The 16,191-nt window shown below is 44.0% G+C and overlaps 1 protein-coding gene across 3 annotated transcripts in view; it reads right to left on the bottom strand.

The window, feature by feature from the left end:
• The window catches only part of jarid2b (jumonji and AT-rich interaction domain containing 2b), a 100,734-nt gene that overhangs the window by 16,948 nt on the left and 67,595 nt on the right, over nt 1–16,191 (bottom strand). For 2 of the 3 annotated variants that reach the window (XM_068575726.1, XM_068575727.1), the window contains exons 4-6: nt 14,055–14,278; nt 4,003–4,221; nt 450–691 (exon numbers count right to left, since the gene is read on the bottom strand). In XM_068575726.1, the coding sequence (XP_068431827.1) occupies nt 450–691; nt 4,003–4,221; nt 14,055–14,278 (685 nt within the window). The remainder of the gene's footprint in view (nt 1–449; nt 692–4,002; nt 4,222–14,054; nt 14,279–16,191) is intronic. The other variant, XM_068575728.1, reaches the window with a different exon arrangement.

The raw sequence follows: 16,191 nt of genomic DNA, 5'->3' as shown, positions 1-16,191 counted from the left end.
GGAGCGTAAAAGGAAGAAGCTCGGAGAAGACGAGGCAAAGGAGGAAATTAGCCACCAAAACAAAGTAGAGAAAGGGGACAAGAATGGCACAGGAGTAGTTAGGCTGAATCATTGAGAGGAGACACAAAGAGGATGTGACAGATAGGAAAATTAAAATAAGAGTCTAGAGAGGGAGTGTTTCAAGGAGTGGGCATAATGACCAAACAAGCGTGCTGCACCTCGAGCCAATTAATGCAGGAATGGAAACTCAGGTTATACCACAGCTAACGCAAATCATTCATCTACCATAGACGTCTCCCTTCTGAAAGAATACGTTCTCTGTATGCTACCGTCATGTTTTCAAAGGTCTCCTTTTGGGAAGCTTTCGACATGTCTTCTTCCTTTCCATGCGACATCTACCATATTATGGTGTGAAATCCCCACACCGGGTGCTCCTGGCCACACGGTACCTGTTTGCGCAGCTCCTCGGCAGCTCTCCTCGGTGGCAGCCCGTTGGCTGAGCCTCTACTGCTGGCCAGGGCCTGCTGCCTCACGTGCTCCCGCGCCTCCGCCCGCTCACTGCGCTCCCTCAGCAGGGGCGGAGGCGGAGGCGGTAGAGGTGGCAGTGGGGGCGCTGGCGCATCCCTGCCAGGAGTTCCCGGCTTGGGCCTCGGACTCTCCCTGGTCCCTGCTTTACCATGGCTGTTGAACACTGCAGGGGAAAGCGAGAACAGTCAAGTGTGTTTCTTTTATGATTCTTAATTAATCTGGGAGAGGAGGAAATCAAACCCAATTAAGGACAGATATCTTATTAGCTTGAAGTGGTTATTCACATACTTGAAATTAGATGAGAATGTTGCTGAAATTACATTTAGCAGAAGGAATTTGAGTTTTTCCAGACACCATCTTTAATAGAGCTGAATGAGACAACAACATTGCTCTGGTTCTTGACCAGGGGTCACTAATGAAGCTTACTGGTTTTAGTTGTTCTGCTCCCAGTATGTAATATACTTTGAAAAATGTGAGTTTTTTCTTAAATGTAGTAGTCTGCCGTGCTTTGCATGATTCACTGTTGAGATTTAGGAATTTATAGGATATATACAAACACACACACACACGCACACACACACGCACTTTTCAAGCTCTGCAACCTCGTTCCTAATTCCTAACGTGCACAAGTTTAAAGTAAATATATAAAATAAAAATGAAGCCACTGTAAGGAAAACGGGTTATTGTGGAAAGATCCTATTAGGTAGCAAGGCATGAATACCATTAGACATATACTATGTTTTTCCAGGCTACCGTCTACCTATGCCAACGCCAACATGTGGACATAAGTCTCAATACCCCACCTGTAGTGCAGAATGGAATATAGACCCCTTGCACCAAAACCACAAGGACCAAGTGGAAAAGCCCATACAAACATCGGAGTGACAGGGTTTTGGCTAACTTAGAGTGCCCAATCAGTAAAATATGCATGATTTAAGGTGTGCATGAGAACGCCTTTATACTACATGTCAAAGAACCTGTTCAAAATGGACGTAGACCCAACGGTGATGATGTTAAACAGGTCGAACGGGAGCGAGTTAATTAACAAACACATTCAATGGCTCCCTCTTCAGCTTTTATGGAGGCTCGATTTAAAGTTTCATGGCGTCTTACCACCAGCAGGCTGTGCGGAAGCAACGACAGGAGGCCGAGGCCCAAACGCACAGAGCATTCGCAGCACACACGCAATGCACAACATGACCACGCGTGTGCACTTTTCTGAACATGGACGCACGTTTCTGTCGACAGGAGATGCCGCGTTCGTGTCCTATACTGTATGCGTGTATCCGCTCATAACCACAACTGAGCGCCTGAGAGTCTCTCAAGGGCCCCAGCTCCATGAAAAAGGAGAGAAATCCTGACATCTTGAGTCGTGAGCTCAGCAAGAAATGAAGCCCAATAAACGCTGTTTAATTTAGCTCTGTCAACATGGCCGAGCGGGAGAGAGGAGCCGAGAGACGGCACGCTGATGAATGGCCTACAATGTAGGGCCTTTCCTGTCTCTCTTCACCTCCCAGAATAAAATGTTTCTCTCTTCTTTCCCAATTCTACTTCTCCTCTTCCTCGACTGTTCTCCCCGCCTCTCTCTCCTCCTCCCTAAGAGCCCATATAACCCTGCTCCTGCTGGAAGGTGGCCCAAGCTGCGTATTAAAGTGTCACGTTTGACACCAATCTTAAAACCGCAAAATGTACTGAGGTGTGTGTGTGTGTGTGTTTGTTGTCCCTCTTCGTGCCTGATACCCAACACAGCACAAATACCGTCTCAACACTTGAGCAATGACCCGGTCTTGACTGTGTGTACACACTTATGTGCGTAAACGTCCGTTTCTGTGTCCTTAACCCCTCATCTCTCTTGTTCCCTACAGAGTATATCTTCCTATTTCCCTCTTATCTATTTATTCAGCATATCACAGTGAAGGCACCGAGCTGCTTTGCAAACAGTGTTGGTATCCAAGATAAGAAGGGAGACCGAGCTGTCCTCGTGCACACAACAAGCCTGGATGTGTTCAAACAGGTTTCACTATCCTCGTTCGTGCGGCGCATACAGATTTGTGCATATGTACAGTTTATGTTTCAAGCTGCAGCTCCAGATGTTCATGACAGAATGAGAGAGAACTGTAGGTTTGTTTTGGGCGGTAGACTCCACCAGTGAACTATGCAAAGGCAGTGCGCAGTTCTCCAAGAGTTCATTTCAAGCAAATCCATGGACCTCTCTCCCTCTTTCTCTTTTAATCCCGCTAGTCTCTCTCCTCCTCCACATTCCACTTGAGAGGATGACTGAGCAGAGCGTTCACCTTTTGAACCTGTCTTGCGGCGATTCTACAGACTAAGGCGGGAGGGAGAGTCGGAGAAGACGAAAAAGGAGGGAACCTTAAAAATCTAGCCGTTGTTTTGTGGTGAAACGTCTGGCTGGAAGGATTGTGTGTCTCTAAAGTCGGCCAGGGAGGGAGGGCCTCCAGGTTAAAATTGTTTCTCTATTGCTTGGTAAAAAAAGAAACCTCGAGGAGCAATATTATGGATTCTATGAAATGAGTACATGTTGTACCTTATCCACAGCAGAGAAAGTCTCCATCTTATCCATTTTTTACCCATGATTGAGTTTAAAACACCTGATTGTCTTAATGATTGAAAGCTTCCTGTGAAGTAAGATTTGACTCAAGCCAAAATATTCTTCTTTTTTTTTAAATTGAAAAATCCCTTGATAAGATGTATCATACTTTTTTTTCGTCATCAATCTTGGGATTGAGACTCTTCTTATAGGCTCAGTTGCACGCATGCAATTTCCTAAAGGTTCTGCACAAGTGTGTGTATGTGTATTCAACCAAATGTCTATCTGTGCCCCAAGGGGTGTGTACGCATGCTGTGCATGTGTACGTGTGTATGTGTGTGTATGTGTATATGTGTGTCGAGGGCCCCGTCCAGCTGTTGCAGTGCGTGCATAAACACCTTGTTAAGGCTTAGCAAGATAAGCGTTAATTGGGGTGGAAAGAGTTGATGTGCGGCTATGCTATCCCATGTGACTTACCCTGTCTCTGCAGAGGAAAAAACAAGCGCGCAAACTCGGGAAATTGATCACGTTCACATACAGAAATAAGCACTACGACTGTCCACTGTCCCATGACTCATTCTGTGCTCCTGTTTGGCCAAAGCTGTTCTCTTCCTTCGTTGCATTTCTCTATCAATCACTCACTTTTTTCTTTCAAAGATGGATCTTTCCACTTCTCTCTAGTTATTCTGCTGGTGCCCCATCATCCAATCTACTTCTTCCTTTCCTCTCTTCTCCCTCTTCATCCATCTCTCTCTCTCTTGTTCTGTTATCTCATTCTTCTTCTCCTCAGATGGTGAACAAAGGCAGGACCTCAAAACTGACAAAACTGCTCATCTTCATGGATGAGTTTCCCACAAAGCTCTGATTATGTCGTCAGGGAGTTAACTCTATGCATGCTTATCTGCGAGCCCCAGTCCGGTCCTTACCGTGCCCGTTGAGCGGCTGCCTGGTGGGGAGCTTGCCCTTGCGGGGTGTTGAGTGGCAAGAGGAGGAGGCCGACACCTGGCTATTGCTTCCTCCACCTTGAGAGTGGATCCCACTTCCGTTCCTCACCTCCGCCTCCACCTCCTCCTCATCGTCCTCCAGGTCCTCCTCCTCCTGGGAGCTTCCGAAGTAGGCCATGTTGCTGGGCAAGGCGGATGAACCTGAGTGCAGAGAAGTGTAGGAAAGGAGGAGAACGGGTACAGAGACAGGGAGATGAATAATAAAGAGGTAGGTTGGGGGAGGAGGAGAGCAAGGAAAAGAAAAGGGAAATAATTACAATTTGAAATATGAGACACTGAAAAACACAGCTTTACAGTAATTCTGCTTCCCACTCAACATGTTTTTTGAGACCACCAGCAATCCACATATGTAAATTCTAATCTCTGAAATTACAGATGAATCAACATCAATATGTGAGGCGTGAAATATTAATGTAAAAATAGAAGTTGCTAAAGCATTTGTGAATAACGGTGATTGTGCTGCTGTTTTTTTGCATCTGTCATTATCCCAGCTGGTGGCCTATTGAAGCTTTGTAAACTGCTCCGCACATCGCGGCTCCATTGTTGCATTTGCACACACACTAAAACGCACAAACATAAGGACACACACAGCCCAATGTTCAAATGGTTTGCAAAGCGATGACAGTTTGACTTAAACAGCATTTATACTGCATCCGACTTAAACTCAACCTCTATTATCCTCCAAATCACTTCTTAATTCTCATATCTATGGATTTACCTCCTGAACTTGCTTTTCTTTCTGGTGATTCTCCTGTAAATGCTTCGGTTTCTTGTTGCAATGTCTTGCAAATGCCACGACAAGAGATTAGTAGAAGGTTGTGGTGGTTCTAGCAAAACTTGTTGTAAAACTAGAATCAGTGCAGGAGGAGCAGGAGGCGATGAGAGCAACATCTTCTGATGGCTAGAACTGAAGCGAAGCACTGGGAGCATGCACCAGCCTTGTTTCCACAGAGACTCTTGATGCTGACAGTTTTATTGAGAGAGACACATATACTGAACATGTGCTCAAACGTCCAACTCTGTAAAAGAGTTACTTTAGACAACCAAACAATCACCGCTAAACCAATCCCAAATGTGCCGCTTTCACTCTTCTAAACATGATAACTGTCAATCTCGCCTCCTATTTGCAGAAGAAACTCGGCAATCCCGCTCTTTCCATTTTCTGTCACCCTCGATCACTTTCATAGTCCTCTCTGAGAAATCTAGCTCAACACGTGCTGGAAGGAGGTAAATGGTGTTTGGCAGTGGATAGCCTATAATGTTTCATCAGTTAGCTGAATGTAGACACACACTCTCATAAAAGGTCATAAAGCCTAAAGCTATGTTATAAAATCTCATAATGTTGCACTCGTAAATCAGTGAGCAAACAGCTGCTCCACTCGTACAGAGGCAGGAATAAAGAACTCCGGCAGGCTCGCGCAGCGGAAGCAGTAGCGACTGGCGTGCATAGTGTGCCCCGGTGTACTTCAGCACCAACGTCAAGATCTTCACGGCGATAGGTTGATCTTTGCCACACATGAAACAGGACCAGGAGAACGCTGCTTTGCTTGTGAGAGCGTTTGTTTGCGCAGAGAGCTTCTGAACGGGCGTCCACCAGAGGAGCTGGCTCTGCAAGGCCAGCGTGAAGAAGAGGAAGAGAAGAGGCCTCTTTCCTTCACAAATACAGCACGGACAACACTGCTGCTTCTTTATGTTAGCCATGTAATGCTGAGCGATACATGAAGGAAACAGAGCGTTCTCAATGACAGAAGCCTGTGTATATGCGTGCCCGTGTGTGTCTGACAAGAAAAGAGAGGCACATTGACTAATATTTAACTGGAATGTTTGGTTATAAAAACATCCTCATAGCCTTGTTATATATCGTGATATAGTCGTTTATGAGCAGGAAATACCTGATTTTATTAATCTTTTATAAATGAATTGCATTCATGAGGAACTACTGTGGCTTTTATTGCCCTTATAGCGGCCATGGTTTTTAAAAGGGCATTAATGGGAAGCAGAGCATGATTATAAGACCATTAAAATAATGTTAAGCCTCTGAAAAACAGGCTGATTTTAACAAGCCTGCATTAATCTATAGAGGGCACTTGAAATAAGAAATTAGCCAAGCCAATTATTTAATTAGCAATATTGTTTTGGAGGATGCAGAACACTTATCTTAGATTTTACACATTGAATACTTCAGCAAGCGGCTTAATACACAAGGAATATATCTTAATATAAAGATATAAATACTTTACAAGCTCCTTATTTGGATATAGCTTTTAGAATGGGAGAATACATAAATTAATGAACTAATTCATGTTTAGTAAGTAATATGTGTGCAACATGACACAAACACATTTACCCTGTAAGTGGACAATAGTGCTGCGCTTGGAAACATTTGTGTGACTATACACTCAATACATACATGACACTGTGACTAAGGCAAGGACATGTTACGACATGTTACGCCTCAAAGGGGTAGTTTGGATGATTTGAAGTGAGGTTTTACTATGTACGTATCATTAGTCGGTGTATTGCTAAAGTAGATATTAGTTTAGAGAAACAGACCGGAGTACTGGCCTGGGAGCAAAGCAATGTGCCGCTGTGGACAGGACAGCAGCAACACACGTTCTGACCGACTTAAATAATTGATCTTTTTTTTGTACGTTCATTTTTAGAATATTTTCTGGGGAACTGAAAGTGAAACTGAGCTGCAGGAATGACGTATCTTTGGAGGCCAACCCCTAAAGTCATCGTCACACTGGTTCCCTCTCCCGCTGCTATCCAGCTCCATGCAGGCAGAGGACCGTTTGATACTGAAGCTTATCGGTACAGTCCACACTGCAGAGTGACACAAAGAATATAAAAAGTCCTTGAGGGAACGATGGAGCATGAAAGCTAGAAAATCTGTTGTTTTACGACCAACAAACTGCTGCTTCTTAAATAATGTTGATTTGACAGATTACTTTCCGTTTTTATGATTTGAACATAAAACAATAAACATATTAAAAGCATGATTCCAATTTTCTTGAATCTTTGAAAATAGATTAATTTGTATTTTAAAGTGCACTGACAACTATTATTGGACGGTCCTGTGGTTACCACATGTCACACCAATCTATTTTGAAAGCGTTTGAATTTCCTTCCAGCATCGAGCTTTAAAAACAAAACAAAAAACACACACACAAAAAAACAGAGCCTGGTAATAATAAATATGCTTGTGCCTCGGATCACACTTTTCACTCAGCAGCTCTGCCAGTTTCTAATTACCTCCTCAGAGAGCTGGAGAATATCTGTATAGCAGCAGATTCTCTGAACAGATAATAATGGAGTTTTACCTGCTCTCTTTAACACAATAGGAACTGTTCAGCAACAATGAAATATAGCTTTCATATAATCCATAGTAACCCACAAGCCCTGTTTCCTTGCAGACAGGCCCCTGGCCAGAGCCTGTTTATGGTTTCTTGGCACACGGCTAAGAGGGATGCAAACAATTCTAAGTGGTTGAACACAAGCAGTAATTCCACTTTGTAGCAAAGTACAATCTTCTGGATTTGAACCAGAGGATCAGCACAGAGGTTTGGTGACTGCGGCACACCTACAACCAGCAGATACAAAGAGCCACACACACGCACACCTTGTTTGTCTTGGCGACAGAACAAACGCTCTTCCCTTAGACCAAACAAACACACAGAAGTGGCACACACACAGACACACACACACACACACACACACACACACACACACACACACACACACACACACACACACACACACACACACACACGAGCCAATCAGCTTCTAATGACTTGCTTCATTAGCTAAATGGCTGTAATTTACTGCTCTGAACAGGGGTCAGAGGGCCAATGGCAAACAGACCACAGGGGCGCCCAGGGGTAGAAATGGAGGGAGGAGTGTGTGTTTGTTTGGGAGAGCAGGGAAACTGGAGATAAACACGTTGAAATATATTAGAGGAAGTGTGCGTGTGTGAACCTTAACAATACTTCTGGGAACCAGTTTAACAGGGTAGCTTTCAGGATGTGGGAAGAAAAGCAATCCTTCATTCATTTTTATGGTAAGACAACAGATAGAGTAAAACTGAAAACGGGAAGAGGGACTATGAAAGTGAGAAAGAACATATGAGGGTTTTTTTTAAGGCTGCAGGAAGGAGCTGTAGAATACAAGGACCAGACATCAGACAGAAACTGATGTAACAACACAAATCTAATATATTCAAGATCCCCATAATAATACTGTCGAGGATTTTGGAGAGACGGAAAAGAGGGCAACTCAAAGAAAGACAAACACACAGAGCCAGTCTGCCAAACCGATTCAGCAGTCCACTTCAGTCCACTGCCATGCCGACGACAGCAGAGACTGCATTACTGGAGACACTGACTCTATCAGCTCAGCTCTTGAAAACACACAGGAATGCCCATACACACACACACACACACACCTAAAAAACATATCTCAGTCCTTCTCCGAGACCAGGGCTTGAGCCCAATCCCCAAATTACACCTTTTCATCCACCTCATTCCGTGCTCAGACAAATCATAATTAGGTCTGAAAGATTCTATTAGAATTGTCATTTTTAACGGGGCTCTTGGGTGGGTTTTGAGGGGGCGGGGGGCATAATTACAAACCCTCCATTCTCTGCCTCCCCTCTTTTGTCCCCTTAACTGGAACTGAAACAATGAGGACAATTTAAATAGTCAATCAGGAGGCTTTAGCTGCCACAGGGACATGTGGACGTGCTGACTTAGAACAAAGTGCCACATGTGTGCACAGGATGTGCGAGCGCCGTTTTTTTTTTTTTTTTTTTTTTAGAGGGAAGGTCAGAAAGGGAGAGAACTGTAGTTCCTCTGGCACGGAGCGGAAAGTTATCTTCTCCAGCTGAGCTCTGACAAACTGCTCATTAGTCAGTAGTGGAGAATCAGAGAGAGAGAAAGAGTATGAGAGACGGAGAGAGGCCTTCCTCTCATTGTGAAGCAGAATTCACCAAGCGTTGGATTGTTCACCCACTAATGGGGACCGTGAGCTGGGTTTAGACCGTCGCGAGACAGGTTAGTTTTTCCCCGTCAGTTGGGTGATTACTTCCCCCAACAGACACAACTTGATGTCAGCAAAAACATTAACCCCACAAACAGTGGCTCTGGACTTCTGCATCAGGACTGACAACTCAGTCACAATTCCACTTACACAATGTCCAGGCTTTAATCAAATAGCAATCATACATCAGACAAAGAAAAGTACTGTAACCCTGAGGGAAATTCAGTTGTCACAGCAACAATGCACTTGAGAGACACATGAGTAGCTGTCAGACTTAAAATCCTGCTCCCAGGAGGGAAAATGTGCTCCTAGTTAAGCCCGATTCTAAGATAATGAAAATACTATCAAACAAAATCAAATCCAACAATCTAGCTCCAAAGATAGCGGTCCCAAGCACAGTTCCCAGCATTGGCCGCCCTTTCTTTAAAAAAAACAGATGTGAAAAGTCCACATTTGTCTCATATGTGTACTAGGAATCTGAGGTCTTTGGTTCACGAGGTCAAGGCTGGAGGTTATGCAAGCAGAGCAGAGAAACTGGACTCTCTGAACCTGAGAGACAGGCACCACGCTGGGGCTGGCGGGCATGAAGAAGGCCCAGAGGGCAACGGGGTAAACACAGCAGCGGTGTACATATACGGGGCTGAAACACACGCACGCGTGCACACACACACACACACACACACGCACACACACACACATTACACTCCTTGAAATGAATCTAACGTAAGAGAGTCGTTTCCATGTGTGTGCAGACAGTTATTCTTTACACCCTAATCTATTTGTATCTCGTAAAACAAACAATGCCTGATATTTATTGACGAATATTTTTAAAGATAGACAAAAACTGAAGTAAGGGGGCAACCGCTACCCCTTAAAAGTTCACACGTAGTTTATATGGATGACGGTAATCATTCCAGAAGGATGGTGCTGTTTAGTTAAACAGTGGGAAGCTCAATTTGGAATGAAACCCTTGGTTGACTTGGAAAACCTGGAGCGAGCCAACACTGAGCACATACTGCTCCTGTCAGTGCTGCCCCCGACTGGCCGACAGCAGCGCTACACCCTCTCGGTTACCAGAGGCAGACAGAGCCAGAGGCAGACTGTCTGGCTACCACCCAAATGGCTTTCTCCATGGATATAAACAGTGCAACTACAAGCCTGGACCACACATAAACACCATTCTGAGAGCATAGGCAAGGACCCTCGTGTGCGAGGGTGTGTGTGTGTGTGTGTGTGTGTGTGTTCGCGGGCGAAAGAGATGAGCAGTGAGATAAATACAGAATATAGGCCCTAGACAGTGTGGGTGGGGAGCGTACATGATGTGCATGCTGTGCATACACAAGACAGAAATCCTGTTGTTTTTTTTTGTACTTCCTTGTCCGGTTACTCCCACGTTGCATCACAATTATTTCCTCTGATAAAGCAGCTACTCCGTTCATTACTGTGTGTGTGTATGTGGGGGGGGGCTCATCTATTTCAAACTTGGATGCAAATGAACATGAGTATCATGCATAGTGATGAAAAACTGATTCTGACAGCTACATAAAAACAGATAAAGCATGAAGGATTTGACGCTGTGAGCAACAAAAAGTGAGCAACAAAAACACATTTTGTGAAAGCTGAACTCTTGTTCCACTTTGTGTTTTGACATCCCGACTTAAAAGGAGCGGTTATTTATTCATCTAGATCTTGGTTTGAGTTGCCTAGTTTTGGAGATATCGGCTCTAGTAACGTGTGCCTTTTCTCGAATATAATTTGACTATTCGGCCCTCGGCCTGTGCTGTTCATAGGGCAAAAACTAAATAAATATTTGAAAAGCTCTATGGCAGTCTCTCTTTCCAGGAATGATGACTCTGCTCACAACAGGTCTGTTGATTATCTTGAGTAACAGTTTCATGTAGAAGCTATTTTCTTTCAACCATCGTTCCAACATGCAGCTTCTCAATAAAAAGATGTGTTTTGAATTTTAAGCTGAACTGGCTCTTTAAATAGTGATTTCCTATACAGAAAGAAACAAGAGTTATTTTTTTGTTGTTGCTTACTTTAAAGCTGCAAATCCTTCATGTTTTAACTGCTTTTATGTAGCTGTCAGAATGAGTCATGATCGGAGCCTTTTGCGTATTGTTTACCAGATAGGAAAAGCAAACACTGCAGTGGGAGTGTGTGTATAAACATCGTGAACGTTTGACCTATAGGACAGATCCCAAGAATCACTACTGATAAGGTTGTAGGGTAGAAATGCTGCTAAATGTACTATTATTAGTTCAAAAAAACAAGTCCAACCAAATTGAAAAGAAATGATGCATTGGACATTTCCATAATATAGCTTGGGATCCTGTCAGAGGCATTTTTGTAGCAGACATGAAGCCTCGTGTTTGTGGTGGTCAGATCACCAGACAGACGTGTATCAAGATCTTCAAGGGGATTTGGGGTTTCACAGGATATCAAAGACTTGAGTCCCTTTGAAAAGATTAACCAGGCTAACACAGTTGTCCTCGTAGTGTCTCATCACACACAGCGTGTGTACACACACACACACACACACGCTGGCGGGAGATACAGGACATAAGCAGGACGTTTGCACTCACGCACGCGCTTTAACACACGTGCATCCACTGACACACAACCTTAAGGGCTCGGCTGACATTCTCTCGTGTCCTTCTCTTGGTGAGGGTCCCTGCATATGGGTCACATGAGAGGCCAAGGGGGAAAAACCGAGCAGAAGAAGCCCGCACAGGAAAATGTCATCCTTGCAGCATGGATAGTTAGTAGACAGACACACACACACACACACACACACACACACACACACACACACACACACACACACACAATCTATAAATACAACAGTAAAGTGGGGAATGGCAGAGGAAAAAGCCCAATGGAAAACCATTCAATCGTTAGCTTAGCAGCCTAGCTCTAAAATTATCCTTAGCAGGGCAGTAGAGTACAGCAGACCTTGTACAACTTACGCTTGCGCATCCACGCACACTGAAGAGAGAAAGCAGCAAAACTGAGTCAGGACCAGCTCCCTACACCTCATTAGTCTACCACTCCGTGTGGAAGGCTGGAGTTAGTTCAGCACCCAGAGCCCAGAATGATCTCAACTTCAAAGTATATGGGATATTATATCATTAGCTTATGTACCATCCTGGCCTATATATGCAAACCAAAAGCCCATCTCACCAAAGGCTTCCGTTGATTTTAGCAACCTCCAATTATGCGTTCTTGATCGAGCCCTGTAAGGTTAAGATGGCGTTCCATAATGGGAGCATTCTCGTCAGAATAGCAACGTATAGCCATCACGTCCCAACAGATTTTAATCTAAATTCAACTCTCCTGAGTCTTTAGCCTACTTTGTAAGACGGGCAGAGGTTAATGATGATAACAGTAAATTAATCTGAAGCGAGGGGTTTTGTCTTCCAAATGAGTTAATTCTGGCTGTGAGGACATGTTCACGAAAAAGGAGAGTGAGATATTTAACAAAGGATAAAAAAGAAGATAGCAAAGAGGAGTCACGACCAAGGTTGTTTGAAAAAAAATGGCCCTAAACTTTTGTATTATTCAAGCCTTGAATGTGTCACACCCTCTCCTATTTAAGAGGGTTATTTGAGACGGGCATGAACGTAAGCTAGAGCTTATGATTAATTGAAGTGTCCTGTGAAGGGTCGTCGAGTGTCCTTACATCTTTTGTACAAGTCTACCTATATAATAAAGGACATGTAGTGTAGTTCAAAACATCTATCTCACCTTGTAAAATCAGCACAAGGAGAAACTATACAAACAATTAATTATCTTTGTGAAGAATTTTGAAAGCAGACATGATGTCTGTTCCAAGTTCAAAACAATTCACAGTATATTTCTGCCCTTGTGATCGTCTTGTTGAAAATGTTTTAGAAAGAGGGTTCAGAGGTTGGGTCATGAAACTTCCCAAGAAAAATAAAGTAAGCAGAACTTTAGATCTTTAGCAGCGGAGAAATGTTTTGCAGTGGCCCTCTCTGTTCGCTGGTCAACAGAGCATAAAACATGAATAAAGAATCCTTCATAACTGCAAAGGAAAAGAAGTTAAGTTACTGTAAAGGGAGTTTATTTGAGTGACAGTACTGAAGCAGTGTATGTGGCTGTGTGATAATAGTGTGTAAGTGCCTGCATTTAACCCAAATATTTGTCCTAGTTGAGACAATCCCAATAATCAAAACACACTCTAATTACTCCGCCATATTTTTTACAGTTCACTTGAGATTGAAGGTGCCACATAGTGTCGATGAACCGGTGTAGTGTTTGTAGTGCGAGTACTATATGTGAGTACTATAACAGCTGCTGTGGTAGAGGGTGATAGGCGGGGTGTTAAAGAGATAGATAGTTGTTGAAAGGTGGGAGGGGGAGATGTGTAAGCTGATGAAACGCAGGATAATCTTAGCCCTGGGCAAGTGCATAACTATTTGCAGTATGTGTGTGCTGTTATGTGTGTGAGTTTGACTGAGTGTCGGGTGATTAAAACCTGACTTAACAGAATGTGCTGTGCGTGCTCTTGAATTGCTCGTGTGTGCGCCTTTATGTGCATCTAGAAAATGTGTTTCACCAAAGTTCGACTTTCTCTTTAGCGCTTCGTATGAGACAATACATCTCTGCACTGGACTGCATTTACTGTCGACAGGTCTTGGAAACACTCGGTGTGTTCATAAGCTTTGCAATTGGAGGCTTACATAGTGCAGACCTATCTAAAGACTGCCAAACGGTAGCAAACTGTCGTCCAGACTCTGAACCAATTTGTGGTTTTGCTTCCCAGCAGAAACCTGTGTCCAGGGCGCGCATTGAAATCTGTAACACTAAAGCAAGACGTACAAACAAACAAACAAACATCCCAGTGTGCCTACCGCTGGTTGTGGGTCTGCATGCAATTATGTCTCCATCTGCTCCGTTCTGCTGCGGCTTACCTCTGAGGCAAAGGAAGGTGAGGAAGTCCTCCGTCTTGGGCTTGCGTCTGGACAGGTCCTGAATGGACAAGGAAAGGGATGAGGAGGAGAGCGATGACAGGGATGTTGAGGGCACAGTGGCCAGGACGGTGTTCAGGATGCCCGGGTCGGCCACCTTGACGGGCGTCGTGCTGGGAGAGTTGGGCTGCGACTGGGCAAACTTCCTCTGGGCCTGGAGCCGTGGTCTGAGAGAGGGGGGGGAAAAAAGAAAAGGAAGGACAGATTAAGCAACCGATATGTAATATTTGATTACAGCTAAACACAACAGTGCCTGCTCCACAGGGTAGTGAGCCAACATGACAAAGAGACGGCCAGGAGGGCGGAAGATAATAGGAAAGTTAATACATTTTATCTGATTTTATGTTCGGGACCGATGTAAGACAAATCACCTTGATTTCAAACAATCACATACAATCAACCATACATTGGGAAAAATCATGAACACACATGTGGATACCACTACATTCGCACAGTATTGTACAGTAGTGATGACATCATTCATCCCTATCCATCTCCGTGGAATACAAAGTAGCATTCAGCCGATTCAAATCATACTTTTGCTTTTTTACGTGCACGAACACACACACACACACACACACACACACACACACACACACACACACACACTCTCATCATGTTCATCACTGTGGCCTGATGGCTATTGTCTCACTGTGGAGTGGATCGCTGAAACAATTACCCTGTAGTGAAGAATTGATCACCTCTGTGTGTGAGTGTTTGCACATTAGTTCAGAGGGGACTGGGTGCGAGCTTATCATGGATGGACACACAGCTCATCTCACACGGCCAATCAGTGAGTGTTTGGATGCTTTTGCATGTAAATGAACGCATTTACCCAAGTAAATTACACACTTGCACACACGTGTGTGTAGTTCCAGTAGAAAGCAGTAAAGATAATTAATCAGCCATCTTCATCTCTCCGCATGTCTCTTTTCACTTCTTTCTCACCTTTCCACCATTATATGTTCTACTTTTTCTCTTTCTCAAAGTTGCACTTATTATCCTCTCCGGTGCACAAAGCCTTTGAGATGTCGCTCTCATTTTTCTCTCTGCTTGTCTCTTTTCTCTCTTCATTTCAGTGTGCCTCAGTGGAGGCGAGGGAATGAGAAGAATATTAAAGAAGTGGGTGTCTGAGAGAAAGTGATGGACCTAACCGGTCACACCACCACCCTGCCGACACACACATCTAGGTGTGGACACCAACTCTAACACACTTAACATTTAGGCATATTCTAACCTTAACCACTACCGGCCTTACAGCTAACTCAAACCTATCGTTATCTTAACCTTTAACCAAATCTTCACCCTAAATTGTATATGGGGACGTGCATTTTGTCTTCAAACGGAATACGAGTCCCGACAATGGAAGTATGTCCACACAAGGCAGGTACCGGCTCGCACGCACACGCACGCACACGCACACGCACACACTCACTCCTAGACTACCAGAGGCCACATGAATCGATTAGTGCTGCTGTGTGTGTGAGAAGGACAGAGAGCTATGATAAAAGCAATGTGATATCCTGGTATTATTTGTCAATTTGCCGTGGACCCGATTAAAGTAAGGGAAGATAGGATCATGTCTGAAGAACACCCACAATGCATTTGGTGCAGAGCTCCGATTACACTTCAATCAGAGAACAGTGTGGTGTCAAAACGTGTCAATTTCCCGCCGTGGCATGGGTGTAAGCTCAATATGTGAGAAATTGAGGGATGATTGCACGCACAATGCCGAAGCGCTGCATTTGATGTGAGGTGTGAGAAAACTGAACAAACGGCTGTTTGCACACTCCCAGTTTGTTTACAATGAAACAATCCGTAAACAAAAGCCTGCGAATGCGACCAGCTTTGCATTGTATAAGTAGGAATGCAATATTACACTAAAGTGATCTGCATTTACACAAATCTAATTGGTTTATATTTTGAGTCTTCGAACATTCACCACACATGTCGTTCAAGGAGTTTTCTCTCTGCAAACACAATAATACAATTTTATTCTCCAAATAAATGTGGCAGTGAAAAGTTTAATCACTCATTTCACTGACAAGAAGGTATTATAGCGCGGCCTCATTTCGACACG

This window comes from Clinocottus analis, unplaced genomic scaffold (genome assembly GCF_023055335.1).
Source record: "Clinocottus analis isolate CAN_PGR_092001 unplaced genomic scaffold, fCliAna1.0.p SCAF_14, whole genome shotgun sequence".
Taxonomy (NCBI): Eukaryota; Metazoa; Chordata; class Actinopteri; order Perciformes; family Cottidae; genus Clinocottus; species Clinocottus analis.
This window is presented reverse-complemented; position numbering and strand designations above follow the sequence as displayed.